We start from the raw sequence: 21,133 nt of genomic DNA, 5'->3' as shown, positions 1-21,133 counted from the left end.
TGTGTTATTTCGAGGCGGTTCATTCTTGAGTGGTGGATAATATACCGTCGGTAAAAAAAATCACAATCCTATTATATGTAATGTTGTGTTGTCATTTTAATGTTATATTTAACATGGCCATCAAAGAGGGAGGTTTGGCATGCCATAAAACCAGGTTCAACCCACCATTTTTTTTCTTTTTAAAAAATGTCCTGTAACAAGTCAGAAATATGGTCATTGTTATATTATAGTTCGTTTCTGTGTGTGTTACATTTTAACGTTGTGTTTCTTTTGTGTCGTTTGTTTCCTCTTATATTTGAGTGTGAATTCACATTATTATAAGACGTGTCACGGTACTTTTCTATTCCATATTCATGTATTTAGTTTTGATGTTATATTTGTTATTCTCATCGGATTTTGGCTAATGCTTAGTTCGTTTCTGTGTGTGTTACATTATAATGTTGTGTCGTCATTCTCTTATATTTAACATGTTAAATGCGTTTCCCTCGGTTTTGGTTTGTGACCCGTATTTGTTTTTTTTTCTATTGATTTATGAGCTTTGCACATCGGTATACTACTGTTGCCTTTATTTATTCAAGAGGACGAAAATTAAAACCAATCTTGTGTATAATAATGTTTTTGATATGTTAACTTGTTCCAATTGTAATCTTCCCTTCTAAATTTTTACCCACACCTTCACGAGTTGGCCACACGTAATATAATATTTGTTGCACGACAGGTATATAACAATTGTGGTAACAATAATCATGTATTTAGTTTTGATGTTATATTTGTTATTCTCATCGGATTTTGGCTAATGCTTAGTTCGTTTCTGTGTGTGTTACATTATAATGTTGTGTCGTCATTCTCTTATATTTAACATGTTTAATGCGTTTCCCTCGGTTTTGGTTTGTGACCCGTATTTGTTTTTTTCGATCGATATGAGCTTTGAACATCGGGATACTACTGTTGCCTTTATTTATTCAAGATGACGAAAATTAAAACCAATCTGGTATATAATAATGTTTTTGATATGTAAACTTGTTCCAATTGTAATCTTCCCTTCAAATTTGTACCCACACCTTCACGAGTTGGCCACACGTAATCGAATATATGTTTCACGACGGATATATAACAATTGTGGTAACAATGATCCTATCATCTTTCCTCAAATATGAACTACCGAATAATACTTATCACCTGTTTCTATGAGCAACACGACGGTATTGTCGAAATTGTTCGTTATTTTAAAAACATTAATTTACGTTAAGGCTGTAAATAGTGCGCATTAATACAGTCATAATTATTCCAATTGAGAACATTTTCAAAGCACAAGCAATGATGTATAAAATTGAGAATGGAAATTGGGAATGGGTCAAAGAGACAACAACCCGACCATAGAACAGACAACAGCAGAAGGTCACCAATATGTCTTCAATGCAGCGAGATACTCCAGCACCCGGAGGCGTCCTTCAGCTGGGCCTTAAACAAAAATCTATACTAGTTCAGTGAAAATGGACGTCATACTAAACAAAAATTATACACAAGAAACTAGACTTAAAAATCATACAAGACTAACAAAGGCCAGAGGCTCCTGACTTGGGACAGGCACAAAAAAGCCTCGGGGTTAAACATGTTTTTTTTTCAGATCTCAACTCTCCCCAAACCTTTAGTCAATGTCGAAAAGTAAACGCATAACAATACGTACAGTAAAATTCAGTTCAAGAGAAGTTCCTGTTATTGTTTTCCAGAGTTCTCCTCAACATAAAATTAAAATGCAACGTTGCATTTCAATAAGACTAAAGAATACGATACACGGACTCTTAATTTAAATTTTTTAATGATGTGAATTGGAAAAAACGCCAGGAAAATTTTATGAATGCTAGTACCCAGGCTTACCCGTTCCCTTTAATAAGTTACAAAACCGTTAAACATTTAGAAACCTGAAAAGCGCGTAGCATGTACAATGAGCCCGATTTCTTTCAATTAGGCATTTAAATTGTAAGCTCAAGTACAAATATAAAGCTTTTCAAACAATTAGAACAATGTGATCTAAAGATAAATATGAATGCATTCCTACTTTGATGTCGAACCTTTTGTAATTAATTGTAAAAGAACACAACCGGATATATTGAGTCACTTTGAGGAGCTACTGATCGTCAGATTTATTGGATAAAGGGTTTAAATGCCAACACCTGGTCAAATGGAAAGGGATTTATTATACTTCTTGTCAAAAGCATGGTTTTTTATTGATTAATAGAAGGTGATTATTTTTCACAATTACCTGATTCAGCGGGAGACAATTTGTGTAAAGTCACCCCTTCTATGTAGACCCATAAAAACACGTTAATTTTAAGGACAACGAATGGAATTCAGCTCGGTAAAAAACAATGTTCAAGTTATACCTTTTAGCCTGAAACCTTTTTCATAGACTGTCAAAATTAACAGTACATCTTGGTTTACTTTTGTTGTTTTTGTTATACCGGTTTGTAATAAGGTTGTTATGAACATGACGTAATAGTAAAGTGTTCTCGCTTCAAATTTAAAAGACAATACAGATATGTAAATATGAACTATTACAAAACATTCCGTATTGTTTTTAACATTACAAAAAGCTCTGAGAGTGATAAAGCTGGTTGTAACCGCTGTTGACAATGTTTTCCCGTCATAAAAATCTTCTCTTTCACCCTCTTAGCTATGTGTTATACATATAAATGTGTTTGTGTTCAAATATTTAGCCAGTTATTGTGAATTTTGTCTTTTATTCAAAAGGTGACTTTGCCTATAGGAACAAAGATAAGTTTTAAGTATACCAAGGATTATATAACTTATATTCATGTAAAACCATCGGTCCTTGACCTAGAGTGTGCAGAAGGCCTTTGTGGATACATAAGCTCACAAAACGGAAAAAAGGACGATGATTTTCGTAAACGGAATGAGACAGTTGCGACAACATCTATATCGGATTTTGCAGAATCATGGGAGTTAGTAAATTCTGATATACATTCAAATTTGGTATTTTTTTAGAAATATAGCATCCACACAAGAATATGCATATATATATACAACACATATACCTTGAACGGCAAATTAATAACAAGAAATAAATACTGTCTAGACGTTTGATATCTGTTAAATATGAAAATTAGGTATGTGGTATGGTTGCCAATGAAACAACTATCCACGAAAGTTCCAATGAAGTGGATGTAAACCGGTCTGGTTAAAAGCAATTTTCTGCTAATTATAGCGTTTTGCATTTCCCGAAAAATTCATTCCAGCTGATAAGTCTATCCACATCCAAGAAATATTGCAGAAAAAAAAAAAGAAATCTATTTTATATTTATACAAACATACTTCTTTTTACAAATATATTACGAAGTATTAAGTTCGGTTTTGCTTTTCTAGCAATTATCAATATGTCGGTTTGCATTGAAATTGTACAAAAACCGAGGACGAAAAAACGTAAAGCTAAATACCCAGTTAAATGAAATAATGTTTATTTATTTGCATTTATAGTGTCACAGGGACCAATGAATCACTCTTTCAAGAAAATCCGCCAATATTATCATATCAGACCAACTTACAATCATACTGCACATGTGCCAGTGAGGCTGGCACCCACGGAGGAATAGCAGACAAGAATTACATCCACTGTAACCTCTCTCAGCCAATGGAAGCATGTTATGATGTCAAAACTGACTTATCTTTAGATAGTAGATGTTCAAATGGCAATCTTCAACCAAAGGCAGTCAGTGATCCACTTAGAAGGGGGATAAGAAGTACAGATGATACTGATGATGTTATAGATTTTACACCACTGATTATTTCAGATGATGTTTTTGATGACTCTATTTATATTGGGGTATGTTTGGGTTATATATAAGCAAATGTTTAATAAAACCTTTTCTCAGAACACATTGATAAATAAAGTGACAAAAGAGGGTCCTTGTTTATATGAATTAGAAAATATCATGAAATCATTCTTACTTTTTATATTTTATTATATACTCATAATAGTAAATACAGATAAATTGTATGTGTAATACGGTCAATGACCATCGTGCTGTATCAGGCTATCCGTGATGATACCAATATCAGTCAATGTTGCAAAGTCTTTATCACACCTATTATAAGTATGATGTCACGTCATAAATGTCAGTAACTGTGGCAAAGACATTATCAAACCCCGAATCGGTATGACGTCATGTAACATAAAAATTTACATAAGTTTATATGATAAAGCGTTTATAGAGAGAATATCATATGGCTTTTTCAATGTCACACATCGTATTAACCCTCAACCAAGACAATCCTTCGAGCATAGCTCTCGTGATTACATATGTGTCTCAGATTGATAAAATTGCGTTATTGAAAAAGCCATATGAGATTCTCTCTATAATGCGATATGGGAATAAAACAAGTTAGCAAAAAATAAACAATAGGTTTTGGAAGGTGGTGATATCGAATTGAAAGTAGAACACTTGCACTGTCACTTGGTTATTTAACAGTACAACTAGCTACAGACAGACCCTCGGAGAAGTCACTTTAAGCGTGCAACGTGCTGCTTTTAACAGCTCTATTGTTGCTGCAAATTTAATTTGTAACCCGGATTCTTTTTTCTCTCAATCGATTTTTGACTTTTGAACACCGGTTTATTACTGTTGCTATTATTTATACATTTTGCAAAGTCAAACAAACACCCTATTTAGCCTAGGTCATATTGTTTGACGTGGTAATTCTAGTTAAACGGTTAATGTTTTTCTAAAATCTAAATGGAAAGAGTTATGTTCTGCAAGGTATGAAGACAGAAATTTTGACTGTTACACAAATTGGGAATTCTTCTCAATTAAGGAATTTATTTCCTTGATTACCTGGATTTTGCAACTTCCTTTTTTAGTTCTGAACTTTCAAATATGTTGGCCTCGAGTATCACCGATTAGACATATTATGTTGAAATCCCCAGCTGATGCAAACAATATGTTACTGTTAATTTTATTGAGCAGGCTACCTTAGCATTTCTGAAACAGTATAAGCCATAGTTCTTCAGCGTGTAAAAAACTCCCGCGAAACGAAACTTTGGCCCTCTATGAGGAAAGTCTTACAGAATAAAATAACTATATTTCAGTCAACCCTTTGGGATATCAACAAAACTAAATTAATCTTGTCATTCTGTGTATTTTGTGCTGGTTGCTGGTTTCATATTGAAAATGATGTACTCAATACAAAAATATGCAAAGTTGTTATTTCGTACAAATTATGATTTGTACGTGATTTTTATACACGTTATCGGTGTTATGACACATACCTTTTCTACATCCCGCAAATGTGTTTGTATTATCTTTCATTTTTGCTGATGTGTTTTGTATATGCGTCTTTTTGTGTTTCCTTATTTCTTATAACGTGGCTCTGTACTTTGAAAGATCCTAACGTTATATTATTGGTCTATTTTATGTCTTTATGGTATCGTTCTATTATAGATTTGATATTACTTTGAACGACAAACGAAAACATGATTTCATTCGGGTAGTAGTGTTAACCATATATTGATTCTTACAAATTGTAAAGAAATGCTGGACAATTTTTAATCTCGGTCTGTTTCTGTAATTAATTCTAACGTAACTTTTGATTTTTTAACCTGGATACCACCAATCTTCATGTGAAATTATAATTGTTTTGATTAGACATTGAACGACAAAATTTCTTTTTTGTGACGTTTGCATTTTCTGACGCCCAACACGCGAAACAAGGAATGTGTTTTTTAATTTGATAGGTGCTTTTTTGTGTTTTTTTGTATATGTTTGTTTGTCTTGAGATTGTAACACAGTGATGACTGATGTAACCATATTTTGACTTTTTTACCGATTATGTCTGTTTTGATAACGCATCGTTGTAATAAATACGGAATTTAATGCGTCTGTCATAAAAGTGAGAGGTTTCGCGCTATAAAACCAGGTTCAATCCACCATTTTCTATATTTGAAAATGCATGTACCAAGTCAGGAATATGACAGTTGTTTTTTATTCGTTTGATGTGTTTTATCCTATGATTTTGTCGTTTGATTAGGGAATTTCTGTTTTGAATTTACCTCGGAGTTCAGTATTTTTGTGATTTTACTTTTCATCAGGTGATACAAGTTTATCTTCAATATTTATCCAGTTTGATGGTTTACTCACCAATTAATATTAAAATTTATATTCATATACAGCCTCACATTACGCCCTTTCTCTATATCATGAAGCTACAAAACTATGACACCTGATTGGTTTAGATTACATTTTTATTGTTTCACTAATACCAAATCTATGTTTAAAATATTTCTTAGTGTTTATATATATACTGTGTGTCAGTACTATGTGCAAGACTGTAGCATGAAGTTGTAGAAATAAAACAATGATAAGCTGAACCAAAGACAATGTGCTTATTTTATATAATTATGTAGAGACATTAACAAAATACTGATAACTTGTACAAAAATATGTACAAAGTATGTGTACAACATAAAAATGTATACACAACACATACACGATATGATATATGTCTTTGTCGTTAAAAATAAGTACAATGATCTGCATATAATAAATAGACTGATAATTAACATTGGCTCGCTGGTATACTTTCGATGATTTTATTTGCTCTGCTTTTACGTTATCATTATCATTCAATCTAATATCTAACATATTTTTAGCTGATTTTACAATTTCTTATCGACGCACTTTGTCCAACTGTGACTGGAGTTCTTTTAAACTTTTGTTTTTTTTCTGGATTAGTAAACATGTGTAAAAAGTCGGACATTTATCTTTTGAACTTTGATTGATTTTTTCCATGTATATTTTTAAGGTAAAAACTTATGTATAAATATAATACAGAAATATGATATATCACATGTATCAATAATTTGTCGATTATTTAAGGTACCGGAATGGACTGATGAATGGACGTATGAACTTGCAGAGTCTACTTGTAATGAATATCTGAGCAAAAGATTTCCCGCAGATTTAAGTGAAATAACTGGGGAAAAATCAAGTGACTACATAGCAACCTGTGTTGATGATATAAAGGTATTTCGTTATGGCTCGCCTACGATAGTAGGTTATACTATTACTCACTAAGTGTGCTAGTGACTTCAAAACGATACATATATAATAACAAGATCTGAAGAAAAGTATATACGTCTAAAGTTCGTTATTTTATAAAAGTATTACAATAACATATACTTTTTATTATTAAACTATTAGCTGAAATTTGTAAGATAAATATAGTGTTACCGAAAATACAAGTATATAGCAATATTTAATATTGAGGCATGGATTGATGGATGTATATGTCTAAACGGAAATCTGATTCCTCTTTAGAACGATAAAAATGTCTACTCTAATGAAACATTATATATTGATACACTGAGCAATCTTTTTCAAAAGTTCTTTTGTAAGGCACATGTCTACAAAAAAATCATTCCAAGTGGTACGACCGTTATATTTCGAACTAAATTTGACAGTACCGCCATGCATAAGTGAAAATTGTGATTCAAAATTAAAACACATTGTATAGCTTTTTTTACTCTTATCATCAGTTCAGTAAGACATCACTGATAAATACATGCTTAAATGATGGAAATATTCTAAATAATAGTTTTTTTTTCAATTATTTATTTCTAATCTAGGCTTCAGGTGATATATCTTTTATGTCTACCACCTTGGACACCATGCTTATGACGGCAAAAGAAGAATTGGAGAGGAACCAAACTCTAAAGGAAGAAATAACAGACGACGGTAAAACTGTGCTAGAAAAACTTACAAGTCTACTTTGTTTAAACAACTGTAGTTCTAATGGGAACTGTGTCAACGGTACGTTAATATCATTGTAATATAGCAAATGTGTGTTTTCTTGTTTTCAATTGGTGCTAATATGCTTGGTATATATGTCATATTGTGCTTCTTTGTTACATATTTGTTTGGGTTATTTAAGTGATTAAGATTATAACACCATGTTGACTGCTGTATATTTGACATTTTTGCCTATTGTGTCTGTTTGTTTTGTTCACGGACCGTTGTCAATATCATGGAATTCGATCCGACTGTCATACACGTGAGGGTTTTAGCTAGCTATATGTAATGTGTTTGAGCTTTTGATTTTGCCATCTGATTAGGGACTTATTTTTTGTGATTTTACTCTTTTTCAGACCGTTATGATTGTCAGTGTTGTGTTTATCTTGTTTTTATCTAAGGGGACATGAAGTTTATATAATAATGTATTTCTCTTGTAACTAGACCCAAGTCTAAAGGAGTGCAAGTTTTTTTATTACTCTACCTTTAAACAATTGTGTTATTCTTTTATTCCTAGAATTGTCTGTCAAAATTTTAGTTCCTAGAGTTATTAAAGCTAGACATTAAGAGTCTTATAAACAGCTTTGTGCTATAATAACAAACGTGTCCCTTATAAATGCTCCATGTTTTGTATATTTCTGAAGGGTCTTTATTGTGGTTAATACTACTACATATTTGATTTTGTCCTGCTGTAACTTTTAAAGGAAATCACTATTAAACCAAATGAAAAAAAATGTTTTATTTGATTCTGATGAAAAACGTTTCAGTTATCATTTTATCGTCTTAAAATCCACTTGTTATATAATATTCAAGTAGTCATAAAATTGTCCTTCGAGGAATTATTTTCAAATTGAGATTACACTCCCCATACATATTTTGCCATTATCTGAGTTGTGTTGAACTCCTTTGCAAGTTTCTATAATTACTCTCTAAGCATTCCAAAACGAATATGTTTTAAATGTTTACAATCTGCGTGTATTAAGGTAAGGTTTGCGTTCACAGGGAGACAACTCGTATTCAAATCGTGGAATAACGCTGATTCACTCGAGCGTTTGAAATCAACGAAATTTACCTTGTCAATGCAAACTTAATTTGCAAACATTCTACTTATCGTCTGCAAAATGTTGCGAAGTAAAACAGGAAAATTTCAATCGAAAAAGTCATTTGTGAAGCAATTCAAAGCTCAAGAGTCCAGAAGAAATATATTAGTAAGTCATCCTGTTGATGAGCCCATTACAGAAGATCACAACTACGTGCATGCCAACACCTATCCAGTTTTCTCAGACTCAGATATTGAACTTGGTGCAAGCTGTACCATTGACCCATCTCTTAATAATGACTGGAAAACAGGTAGACGGATAGTCGAGCTTCAAGCCTTAGCCCAACAGATGTTTTGCACCTCGTGTGATGCTCGACTACACCTGGCCGACATCGAGAGCGAGAGACGATATGGTTTAGGCAGCATACTTTTTATACGGTGTCAGAACAGTGTGTGTAGTTCATTAAACGACGTTAAAACAGGAAAGAGAAACAACGGAACATTTGACATCAATTCAAAATTAGCACTAGGTAATTACAATGTTTTGTGTACATACATTTAAATATTATAGAAAAAAAAATGAAAGGGAACAACTATGTAATCTACAATTGTAACGGATGGGGTGGGCAGGGATTGAACTGAAGACTGGCAGCTGTAGCCCACAGCTTAAATTGTGTATGCCAAATATATATTCCTATATAAGAAAAGGAATCTGGGTCCTTTCTCACTGATTTATGTTCGCCCTAGTACCTGTTCGCCCTGATACCTGTTTGCTCAGGATACATTCGCCCTGTCTTATTATTTTCTGATCCTAAACAAGCAATAGACTGAATCTGTCTGAACAGGGGCGGATGCAGGAATTTTCGAAAGGGGGGGATGCTAACCCAGGGAACCCAGGGCAAAGGGGGGGTGCAAAACATATGTCCCGATACAAATGCATTGATCGGCAAAAATAAAGGGGGGGGTGCGCACCCCCGGAACCCCCCCCCCCCCCCCCTGGATCCGCCACTGCTGAATAAGTTTATTTAACTTCAATGCCCTGAATATTATATTTATTTTAGTAGGGCAATGGACGCTATGGACGAATAATCCCAGGGAGAACATGTTATTAGGGCGAACGGACCCAATACCCAAGAAAACTGAAATTTAAGTAGTCCACATCAAATTTTAGGGGCTATTGGCGTGTGGGCTCCTGCTAATTTCAAACCCTGGGTGGGGGTATTAAAATCACTTTGATTTCAATAGGAAGAAATCAATTATCTTACACTGTTTTGTTATTTTTAAACCATTTAAAAGATTAATCCCACCCCCCTCTTTTCCCCTTACAACTGCATTTCAGCGATTGTCTAAGTCCAATGCATGTTTTGCAAGACAAGCTGATGTAGTGGGAAGATCTACATAGATATTAATTTGATATTTGATATTTGGTATAGATTTATCATGACCAGTTAAAGTTTGAATCCAATACTATACTTAGGTTAAAGATTAAATTTTGCTGCTTTATAATTTATTATTTTCTCATTTCCTGTCTACATTATAATGATTTATATTAGGCAAAAGAAAAGTATATTACCATGATGACTGATGTAAATTTTATGCCCATCAAATTTCGCCCTAAGATGAGATTTATCATTATTGGAAAAAAAGTGGTGTTGGATCAGGCAGTCCCTAATTTGATTTCTTCCTTATGTAATAAAAAAAAGGGATTAAAGTTTAAGTGACTTATTATAAAGCTCAATGACTAAAATTTCGTTCATCCAATACTATGTATACATTTTCAACTTTTCCTTCATGATCAGCTTGCATGAAAAATTAATACGGAATAAATATGTCAATTTGACAATCATGATTTAATAATGAATTGATATTTCTGTTCAGTGTTGGTGCATTTAATCTGATAAAAATGCGACTTTTCTTGCAAGCAATTGTTCTTTAAAACTAATATGTATGCAAAATATTGTAGCCATGGTACACACAGGAATGGGCCCAGTACAGATTAACAACTTGCTTGCAGCTTTAAATTTACCACCAGTTGTGCCGTCCACTCTTAAGAGAAGGGAACAAAAGATCGATACAACTCTGGAGACTGTAGCCAAAAAATCTTGTCTTGAGGCCCAAAAGGAAGAAATTGAAAAGGGAAATGGAAAGGTAATAAACTTAAAATTCCAAATGATTATTTTTATATTAATTATCATGAATAAATATATACAATATATATGTACATTGTTGGAAAATACAAAAATTATTTTTTATGAGCTTTAAAAACATGTCAGACGAAAAGGAAGGCTAATTGCTGAGCTTTTCTCCTGTTTTGTAGCAAATAAAACTCATGGACCGGTTACTTACTTGAAAATAGGGATTATTGGAAAAGTGCACACTTAAACTCACTACAATTGCATATATAAACACTAAAAATTTCTAAATAAGGGGCTGATTCAGGACTGGCTTGATATTGATCAGGAACAATATTTTGGAAAGTAACTATGTATTTCATCATTTTCATCATTGAAAGAGAAAATATTTTATAATCTGTTGCCAAAATCTGCTTCTGTAAAAACAGCTTTTTAGAATACAGATAGACTGCTTTATAGATGGTTGGTTAGGCAACATCAAACAGTTCAAATTTTATTTCTTGCCTAACATGAATTCTTCAGTACATGTATTTAAGATGTATGTATCTATTTTTTTTAAAGATGGAAGTAAGCTTTGACGGTGGGTGGCAGAAAAGGGGTACAGGATGGAATTATAATAGTAATACAGGTGAGAATTTTTCTGTTTATTTTTACTTGTATGAAAATAAGAAAGATGTGGTATGATTGCTAAATTTAGACATTTATTCCCTATAAACCAAAACATTTAGATATTAACAACTATATGTCCCACCATGTGGTCTTGAACAATGAGCAAAACCAATATTGCAAAGCTAGCTCTAAAGGGCAGTGAAATGACAAATGGCAAACAATTTAAACGAGAAAACTAATGGCCAGGATTTAATTACATAACCAATGTCAGTGTTCATTATGTTGCACATTTTTTATCTGTCCAACTTAAACTTACTCCAAGATCAATAATCAAAAAATAAATTAAATTTTTAGTTATTTTAAACTTTTCATATTGCATGTATTATTATCTTATAGAAATGTAAGCATTTGGAATCATTTTGAATGCTTACAATACATTTTTCAATATAATTGATATTTTCAAGGGACATAACTCTTTTAAAAATAATTGATCTACACTGATTTTCTAATTTGTCCTAAACATTGCTGATAAAAAACAAATGATATAAATGTCATAAAAATCTGATAAAACTTGTACACATGTAATTTTACATGTAATTCCACCTTATGTAATAATGCTGTATTTTGATTGGATGAAAACCATGGTATTTTTCACCAATTTCTATATATTGAGATTTTCTTTTCTCTGCCGGGGTATTTGCCATTAGGGAATTCCATGTGCTGGGGTATTTGCTAGCAAATACCATGACAGATGGGAAATACCATAGCAAATACCATGGCAGATGGGGAATACCATGTCTAAAAATAGCTCAATGAATTATTTCTATTCTAATATGACAAATTCATGGCCATTCTTTATATATCATGTATATGGTTACAGATGAAATATTTAGGATAAAAAGCATCATTATTGAATTTGGACCGAATGACGTAAAAATCTTGGGAATGACGTCATAAATAAAAATCAACAGAAACGAATTGTCAACCGGTCACATAAAACTGGAATCCACTTGTATTACCCTTCACTGAAACTGATGAACCAGCTTATTATAAAAAGGGAGATATATATACAGTCAGTGACTGTACATAAAAAAAATGAACTATACATTCAATGCAATTTGACTGCGCAAATAGCACAGCTGCAGTGTATACAAAATTTTTACATTCAAGTCGAAATTTCATATGATACCTAATAATAATAAACTTTCTGAGGTGGAACATTCGGTGGAATTAAACAATTATATCATGCTTTCAAGGGGTTACTTTGCCAAAAATACCGATTTCGAGGTAATCAAATTTGTACCTCTCAACCGGTATTTTTGGCAAATACCCCTTGTAAGCATGATATATTTGTATATATATAATTAATATTTACAAGAGACATAACTTTTACATCTGCCTTCACGGTAATTTACCTGTTTGGAATCATTTTATGTAAAAACAACGTCCATAATTTCAGGCCATGCATCATTAATTGGGAAAGAAACAGGAAAGGTACTGCAGTTCTCTCTTAGAAGTAAATCTTGCCAGATATGTGCCCTACATCAGAGCAAAAACCACACTATACCTGTACATGAATGTTCAAAAAACTGGGATGGTTCTAGTAAGGCAATGGAGCCTGACATGGCAATATCAATGGCCAGAGAGTTAGAGGAAACTGGATGTGCAATAGATGTCATCCATGGTGATAATGACTCGACCACAACTTCTCGACTGAAAGCTGTTTTCCCTTCCATTGAGAAGAAAGATGACAGTAACCACACTAAAAAAGGCATCACATCAAAACTATATAAGCTTAGCCACAAATATAAAGTTCTAAAACAACCAAATGTAATATCTTACATTGGGAGATGCTTCATGTACGCCATAAAAGAATGCCAGACAAAAGAGCCAGAGAGTCTTAGAAAATCACTGGATATTATAGTTCCACATTTATATGGTGACCACTCTCTTTGTGCCAGTGAAGATGCTACCTGGTGCAGTTATCAGAAGAATCCTTCTCAATTCAGGTATAGTACAAAGTACTTTAAGAAAAAGAAAAAAATATTTATTTCAATTAGTTTAATGCTACTAATACTATTGTAAATATTTAGCATTTAATCTTCTTCTGAACTGGATATCTTTAAAATTGGTTTGCAGCTTTAACTTCTTAACAATGATGCCTTGTAAAGTCTTTGCAGCGTTAACCCCCCAAAGAACAGGGGGAAATTAGATGAGATGCCTGGATAAAGTTCTTTTAAAAAATCTGTTTAAAGTCTGTTATTTTCTTATACAGATTACATATAACAAGTTCAATAACAATAAGGTGTCCAATTGTGCAAAATATTCAAGGAAAAAAAGTTATTAGTTGATACCACTATGTTAATATATAATGTATATATATAGGTAAATATAAAACAAGAATAAAAAAATATATGTTGAGATTCTTAGCCAATAAACACAGAAGTCAGATTTACTGACATGTATTGTACAACTGATTATTTGATTTTTTTTTGTGTCTAAAAAGTTGTTTTGGGTTGTGATTTTTATCCTTAACATTTAAACAATCAATTTTATAGGTACCGCAGTCTACCGCAGGGTAAGCCTCTCACATGTCCAAGTCTTCAGACAGATCTTAAAGCCATTGTAAACAGCCAAAAAGATAGAGCTGCCTGCTTGACCAACTTAGGATCAACCCAAGCAAATGAGAATTTTAATTTCATAGTTTCAACAAAAGCTCCAAAAAACAAGTAAGATATCTGTTCATAATCATAATGAATAAGAATTTAAATGATATAAAAAAGAAGATGGGGTATGATTGCCAATAAAACAACTCTCCACACGAGATCAAAATAACACACAAATCAACAACTATCACTGGCGGATCAAGAAATTTTTATAAATGGGGGCCCAATCAGTGATATTTGTTTGCCTTAAATAAGTGGAAAATAATTATATAAAGTCTTTTCCCCCTGGAGAATAATCCAAATTTGAAAAAAAAATGACTAAATTTTTCCCAAAAAGACAACCTTTTCCCCAAACAGTGCAGTCTCAGTAGAAATTGTGCATAAATACAAACTGAAAAACAATCATTTGATCAATTTTCTTGCCTAAAATTTCAGTATTAGGATTATGTGCACATTTGAGGGTATATTTATGTATCATTAATTTACTGACAAAATGGGGTCTTATTTTAAAGCAGGGTTTGACTCTTGAAAATGGGTCTGTGAATTGGAGTTTCAGTCAAATTTATGGTTTATTTCAGATTTCCCAATTCCATGAAAATGACGCATATTTTCCTTATAAAAAGGGTAGATGTAGTTTTGAAAAAAGCCAACAATATCACTGCCAAAGGCTGCCTTAAAGGGGCCTGCTCCAGTCACGCTTCATTGATTCCCTATATAAGCAACCAAATTTTTGGAATATTTTTATCCTTTAATATGCATTTAATTAGCCACTTAATAATTTATACATCAAACCAATCAGTATACCCCCGCTTTAAAAAAAGGGGGGTTTACTGTTTTACCACTGTCTGACCTTCCGTCAGTCCATCAGTCCGTCCGTCCGTCCAATGAATATTTTTCGTCACATTTTTCTCAGGAACTAATACAAGGATTTCTGAAATTTGGTTTCAGGATTTATATAAGTCAGCTATACCGTGTGATGCGTTTTCAGATTGGTCACTTGACAACTTCCTGTTTACCGAACACTTGTATGATTTTACACATGATAGCCAAGTTGAAAATTTTCGTCACATTTTTCTAAGGAAACTACAATACAAGGATTTCTGAAATTTGGTTTCAGGATTTATATAAGTCAGCTATACCGTGTGATGCGTTTTCAGATTTATCACTCGACAATTTCCTGTTTACCAAACACTTGGATATTTTTACACTATTAATATTATCCACTTGCGGCGGGGGTATCATCAGTGAGCAGTAGCTCGCAGTTTCACTTGTTTATTCTGTCAACACTTGCCTCATTGTTCATTGTAAACATGTTGTTTTGCATTTAATTTTTCATACAAAAAATACTATTTCAACTGCATTATAAATGGGACCTTCAACCTTAATATTTACAGGTCATTTGGATCAAGCAAATCTCTGACAGGGAGAATTTCAGCATCTGTTCTGCAGAAGAACGAGGGTCACAAGTATTTAGAAAAGGTTTGTGTTAGATAGAACTATAAGTGATAGACAGGCAGGCAGATTAAACCTGGTATGTGGAATGATTGTAAGGTTTACATGTCTGTCTGGCTTTGTTTCATCTGACCATGGTTTCATTTTCATGATTCTTTGGTTATTGTTAAGTTTTTGTAATTTGGTCTGTATTTCACATGTTAAAAGCATTAATTCAACTACATTTTGAGTATAGAATTATTATACTCTGTACAGTCTTGCAGGCTTCACCTGACCTAAGAAAAATAAAGGAAACAATATGCCAAGTCATGTAGTTAATGACACAGAGACAAAGATATATGGATATTAAAATTTCACACAAAACTTGGTTCACATTGTTGAGCTACATTTGTGTACATTATTTAATAAACTTGATACAAACTGTTACTTTTCAACAACATCAAGTAGAAATCTTGTCTAAGTCAATGCCTTGCCCATAATGAAGGTTTGGGATTAGATTCCTGGCTGAGTCTAACAAAAGGCTTTAAAACTTGTATTTGCTGTTAATCCGCCTGAGTAGTCTGTCTTCTTGTGTACTTTATATGTTAGTATGACACTTACATCATGAATATTTTCATCATAAGTCCACTATCATCATACTGTCCTGGATATGGATGTATTATAGGTTTTGCAGATCTTTTACCTCCCCTTAATTGAAATTTTTTATGTAGATTCATGGTATAAATCTGCTAATTTGGAGACAGATTGGGAATTTATATGTTAGACTGTTGATTTATAGAAAGAAAACCTGGGGATATATATTGCATTATTCAAAATGTTCAAATGAATACAAAATATTTGTGTTTTTAGATTATTTTTTTTCAGCTTGGCCATTTAAGGGGAGATAAATCTTTTACTATTTTTTTTATACTGGACTGGAAGAGTAATTTAGTATCTTACTTGTAGCAATACAACAAGTTTGGTGACAACATTTTTTCTTTCAACTTTCTTTAAGCATATAAAAAAGTTATCTTCTTCTATTTTGTCTCAAAATTCTCATAGATTTCTTTAATAATGCCAAAAAATGTGTTTTTTTCATGAACAATCTGGGCACATTTGAACAATTTGTATGACCTGTATCTTGATAAATAGCCCTGACTTTTTATTAGTTTTTCGTTAAAAAGCATAGACAAAAATTTATTTTGGCAAAGTATAAAAAAGATCTATCTGAGGAAATTTGACCTTTTATTTACCTTAATGACCATAAGGGAAAAGAATTGACTTTAGTCACTTTTTCATCAAATGTTCTACAATCTATATCTTTATATTTGATTTATAAAGCTAGTGGCAATATAAAGTTTTGTCTCTTTTTTATAGGTTAACAAGGCTGTAGGATTATCACCGGGAGAATTTACCTTCAGAATGGCCTTAAAAATTGCTGCTAAGAGAAAGCTTCAAAAAGCGAAGCAGATTAGTTTACAAGCAAAGAGGAAACGTCTGTTGAAAAAAATATTGAAAAGTCGGAAAGAAGCAACTAAGGAAATTCATGAAGGTGTTACCTACTACCAAGCTGCTGAATTACATCAAGATGAAGAACTAACCCAAACAACAGAAATTCCCAATAGATTAACACTACCTGAAAATGCCTTTACATATGTTGTATTTGATACAGAAACAACTGGCAGAGGGAGAAATAGTGACATTTTGCAAATAGCAGCTGGTGATGATTTTAATGTGTATGCTCAGCCACGTTGTGAAATTTCTGAACAGGCATCTGCTGTGAATATGCTAAGATACGATAGGGGAACAAATACTATGTTCCATAGAGGTATTCCAGTCTTATCAAAACCAATACAGGAAGCTCTTTTGGATTTTATAGAATATCTAAAGAAAGTTCCTCAACCCATACTTGTTGGACACAATGCTTGTAATTTTGACATTCCTATTGTTTGTAATAGAATGTCTGAATTTAAATTATTTTCAGAATTTTCTTCTCATGTTTTTGGTTTTGTTGACACTCTGAAAATTTCAAAAAGAATCTTCCAAAAGTGTGATGTTGGCAACTACAAGCAGGAAAATCTCGTCAGTAAACTTACAAACTGCACTTATCAAGCACATGATGCAAAAGAAGATGTGAGAGTATTGACTACTTTATTCACAGAAAAAATAGAGAAGGAAGTGCTTGATGAAGACCTTTTCCACATATCCTTTCATGATGTGAAGAAAAGATATGATGAAATTTTACAACAGAAATTTATGTCATTAGCAGCAGTGACCAAGTTGGCCAGAAATGGTGTCTCTCCACTTCATCTTAGATTAGCGCATAACAGAAACTCTGGTTTAAAGTTATTATTAACTGATCTGCATATAAGATTAACAAACAAGAACTTAACATCTGTGATTAGTTTCCTGGAGAAAGAAGAGTGAATTTCATACTGTTAGCATCACTTGGCGTCCGTAGTTGTCTTAATATTGTCTTCACTCTATTTTTTACAAAATTCTTCTCTGAAACTATTGTGCCATATTCCCCATTTCCTTTCTCAATTTTATTTGTATTAATAATCATTGCATATCAGTTTCATTGCATTTATTTGAGGCAAACTTGAAGGAAGAAAACAAAAACAAAGAGATCAGCATTTTTTTCAATTTGAAAAGGGGTGTTTCTAAAGAACAGTAAAAGTAAGGCCACCAAAAATCATATTATATCTTTGTTTTGTGGTAATAAGCATTGTGTATAAGTTTCAAAATATTTGGTTAAGGCAATTTTTCAATTTGAAAAGGGGCATAACTCAAAAATGGTAGAAGTGATACTACACCAATTTCAACTTGATAAGCTTTTGTGGTTATTAGCACTGTGTATAAGTTTCATAACATTTATTTGAGGAAAACAATGGAAACGAAAATTCAGTAATTTTTCTGTTTGTAAAAAGGCATAATTTTAGTATGGTAACTGCGATGCTACACCATTCAAACTTGATCTGTGCTTTTTGGTAATAAGCATTGTGTATAAGTTTCATAAAAGCATACTAAAGTTAGAGAATGGAAACCAATTATAGGATGTACGTCCAGTCCATCTGTACAGGTTGAGGGACTTTCTTTAAATATTCAATAAATTCCAAATAGCCTATGTGTACCTACAATGGTAAATCTTAATGCCCCTTCCACTACTTGGGTATAATGATATAATGAGGGTGTGACAGTTATAGAAACTTGGGTATGATATTATGAGGGTGTGACGGTTATAGAAACTTTGGTGTGATGTTGTGAGGGTGTGACAGTCATATAAACTTGGTTTAATGTTTATGAGGGTGTGACAGTTATAGAAACTGGGATTAATGTTTATGTTGGTGTAACATTTATAGAAACTTGAATATGATGTTATGAGGGTGTGACAGTTATAGAAATTTTGGTGTGATGTTATGAGGGTGGTACCGTTATAGAAAATTTGGTGTGATGTTATGAGGGTGTGACAGTTATAGAAATTTTGGTGTGATGTTATGAGGGGGTGACAGTTATAGAAACTTTGGTATGATGTTACCAATGTTTGACATCTATCAGAGCATGGGTATGATGTTTATGAGGGTTCGACAGTTATCGGGTTTTCAGTATGATGCTTTCAGGGTGTGACAGTTATAGAAACTTTGGTGTGATGTTTTGAGGGTGTGAAAATCATAACTGGGTTTAATGTTTATGAGGATGTGACAGTCATAGGAAATTTGGTTTGATGTTACCAATTTGTGACAGCTATCAGAACATTGGTATGATGTTTATGAGGGTGTGGCAGTTATAAAAACCTGGGTATATGATGTCATGATGATGTGACAGTCGTAGGAAATTTGGTATGGTATTACCAATGTTTGACAGGTATTGGAAATTCAGTATGATGGTTGGAGGATCTGACAGTTATCCGAACGTCAGGAAGATGTTTTGAGGGTGTGACAGTTATGGGAACTTCAGTATGATGTTTTGAGGGTGTGATAGTCAGTTTGGGTTTGGAACAGTTATAGGTACTTTAGTAGAACAGATATGACAGGGTGACAGATAAAGGACCATTTGTATTTTTGGCTATGTAATGGATTGGGTGTAATTGAAGATGTTGGTAGTTTTGGACCAGCTTATATATATATATATATCCTATTGTTATTTTTCTTAATTTACATTGTTCATGTTAAGAACATTTATTAAGTTATTTTCAAAAGATAAAGAAATAATTATACTTCAGTTTCATTGTTCTTCTTTGAGAATATAAGTGTTGTATTGATCACTCAACTGAAGGTGAAGGTCATAGTGCTACGTTTGAAAAAAGTGACAAGATCCCCAAAACACTTTTATACTTCAGAAAGTTGGACAATTTTTCACTTTATAAAATTTCATCTAAACTTGCATAAATACTGTAATCACTGAACAACACAATAACCAACATACTATACCAGGGAGCAGATGTGAAAAAAGACATATATAAAATGTTCATGCCAATCACACAAACACACCACAAATCACATAATGGGGTATACAAAACAGATATCCAGAAGTGGTCTTTATTGAACTAATTTTAATTTATTAAATTAAAAGTAAGATTTTCATATTACAGGTCTACATAACCACATTAGTTATTTTATATAAGAACAATACATATACAACTGCTTTGTGTTGTCTGTCAATCTTCTGTTTCGTCTATCTTCATGTATATAAACAAGAATATAGATATAGAAAGATGTGGCGTGAGTGCCAATTTTCAGATTTGCAGTGACATCACACCATGTAACTGACCAATCAATGATTAACATGTGTGTTACGTTAGCAATGTTGAGAGGTGATGCCAATGAGAATCCTCTGGATTTTCCAGACTTCAATGCAAATCAATACAATTGATATCTATCGATACCTGTTTAATATAGTAATTTTACTCTTTAAATATAATTGTTAAAGACTATATAATATCTCCATTTAGGAGATAACTGTATTGTATTTTAAGCTCCGCGTCGCCAGTAAACTTAATTTGCGACCATCAAATCCCCAATTGATGCCGTCGGAGCTTAAAATACAATATTGTTATCTCCATTCTAATGAAACTGACAGAAAACAACGTTAAAACATGAATTTAAAATCTGCCATTTGCCGTCTGCGCTTGCGCGTACGTCCCATAGCATCAATTGTCAATTGATGCCATGTAAATAAGTGACGTTATCCAATCAAAATGAACGTTACAAACGTTGTTGCATTAGAATTTTATTTTTAACATACTTTATCCTCTGGTTACAAAATAATTGGCCATGCAATATAAATAATCAAGTATCACCTTCAAATAGATGAAAAATCTAGAGGATTCCTGTTGGCATCACCCCCTGAAAATTTTAAATGCCAGGATGTCTGGATCTGGACAACTCTCTATCCAAATAACAAATTATAAAAATAAACCATTATAGGTCAATGTACGGCCTTCAACACGGAGCC

General features: G+C 32.8%; 2 protein-coding genes across 2 annotated transcripts in view; both read left to right on the top strand.

Annotated features, from left to right (window-relative positions):
• Positions 1-21,133, top strand: part of LOC143078608 (uncharacterized) — a 34,497-nt gene that overhangs the window by 7,231 nt on the left and 6,133 nt on the right. The window contains exons 6-8 of the mRNA XM_076253463.1: positions 2,752-2,967; positions 3,554-3,841; positions 7,640-7,823. Of these exons, the coding sequence (XP_076109578.1) occupies positions 2,752-2,967; positions 3,554-3,841; positions 7,640-7,823 (688 nt within the window). The remainder of the gene's footprint in view (positions 1-2,751; positions 2,968-3,553; positions 3,842-7,639; positions 7,824-21,133) is intronic.
• LOC143079816 (uncharacterized) lies at positions 8,876-19,900 on the top strand. Its single transcript, XM_076255429.1, has 7 exons — positions 8,876-9,371; positions 10,805-10,989; positions 11,535-11,601; positions 13,042-13,591; positions 14,141-14,311; positions 15,643-15,727; positions 17,057-19,900. Exons 1-7 carry the CDS (start codon positions 8,924-8,926, stop codon positions 18,104-18,106), a joined length of 2,556 nt encoding a protein of 851 aa, XP_076111544.1. The 5' UTR covers positions 8,876-8,923; the 3' UTR covers positions 18,107-19,900.

The sequence above is a fragment of the Mytilus galloprovincialis genome, chromosome 6 (genome assembly GCF_965363235.1).
Source record: "Mytilus galloprovincialis chromosome 6, xbMytGall1.hap1.1, whole genome shotgun sequence".
Classification (NCBI taxonomy): domain Eukaryota; kingdom Metazoa; phylum Mollusca; class Bivalvia; order Mytilida; family Mytilidae; genus Mytilus; species Mytilus galloprovincialis.
Note: the sequence above shows the minus strand (reverse complement) of the source record. Positions and strands in the feature narration are given on the sequence as shown.